The sequence below is a fragment of the Mus pahari genome, chromosome 10 (assembly GCF_900095145.1).
Source record: "Mus pahari chromosome 10, PAHARI_EIJ_v1.1, whole genome shotgun sequence".
Lineage (NCBI taxonomy): Eukaryota > Metazoa > Chordata > Mammalia > Rodentia > Muridae > Mus > Mus pahari.
In genome coordinates this window covers 10732134-10733128 of record NC_034599.1, presented here as the reverse complement: position 1 = coordinate 10733128, position 995 = coordinate 10732134, and the positions used below count along the sequence as shown (strand labels likewise).

Below are 995 nucleotides of genomic sequence, written 5' to 3'. Positions count from 1 at the left end.
AGTCCAGCCACAGCACAAGGTACAATCTTGGCTATCTCTGGAACACAGCTTCTGTGCTCTCAGAAAACACTTTCCAGAAGATGTCACCTCAATGATGCTGGTCTCTTCTTAATCACCGCTAATTTCTTAGCTCCAGTTAACCAGCATCAATAGTCCCAGTAAGGAAAAGGTTTCACTTTAGTGGTTCTGGTGTCTTGTTAATCACAGCTGATTCTTCAGCCACAGCTAACCAGAACCACAGAATCTTCACAATCCAAATAGCAATGGCCCTGAAGAGAGTCTTTAATTTTCCCTCTGAAACTGCACTTGCTGTCCTGGCTGAGGAATGGAGCCGGAGCTCAGAGGAGAGCCTTGACTAAATGAGCAAGGCCCTGGGGCTGCCCCTAGCACTGAAAAAAACCTAAAGATGAGGGTGAAGGGAGTCAAGAGAAGTGGAGCAGCTCAGTAGTATAGAGCTTATCGAGAAGAGAAGGCAGGAGGCCCTGGTTCTAATCCCCAGAACTGTATGAGAAAAATATTTTAGAATGGGGAGGGGCTAGGGCTCAGTGGTACGGTATTTGCCTAGAGTGTACAAGTCCCCAGGTTCAATTCCCAATATCGCAAAAAAAAAAAAAAAATCACACATAAAATGGAGAACAAGAAGACTGAATACCCATGGAAAGAAAGACAGTAGTGCCTCACTTCATTAATTAGGAATAAAAGCTTTAGATTGTACAGACTGATTGGCTAGCCCTTTAAAACCTGCCGTATGTGACTGATACCAAAGGGCACTCAGTGAAAAGTAAAATTTATAACAAGAGATCATACTTATTTATTCTCATTATTTTAATTTTCATTAATATTCAGTGTTTTCTTGTTTAACAATTTCTTATTGCAGCCTGCAGAGTTTTCTTCCTGCCCACTGAACTCGGACGAAGCTGTCAATAAATGGCTACACTTCTATGAGATGAAGGCTCCCTTGATTTGTCTACCAGTTTTTGTTTCCAAAGACCCTG

At 42.1% G+C, this 995-nt stretch overlaps 1 protein-coding gene across 3 annotated transcripts in view; it reads left to right on the top strand.

The window, feature by feature from the left end:
- The window catches only part of C10H11orf54 (chromosome 10 C11orf54 homolog), a 22652-nt gene that overhangs the window by 19194 nt on the left and 2463 nt on the right, over nt 1-995 (top strand). For all 3 annotated transcript variants that reach the window (XM_029542779.1, XM_029542780.1, XM_029542781.1), the window contains one exon: nt 878-994. In XM_029542779.1, the coding sequence (XP_029398639.1) occupies nt 878-994 (117 nt within the window). The remainder of the gene's footprint in view (nt 1-877; nt 995) is intronic.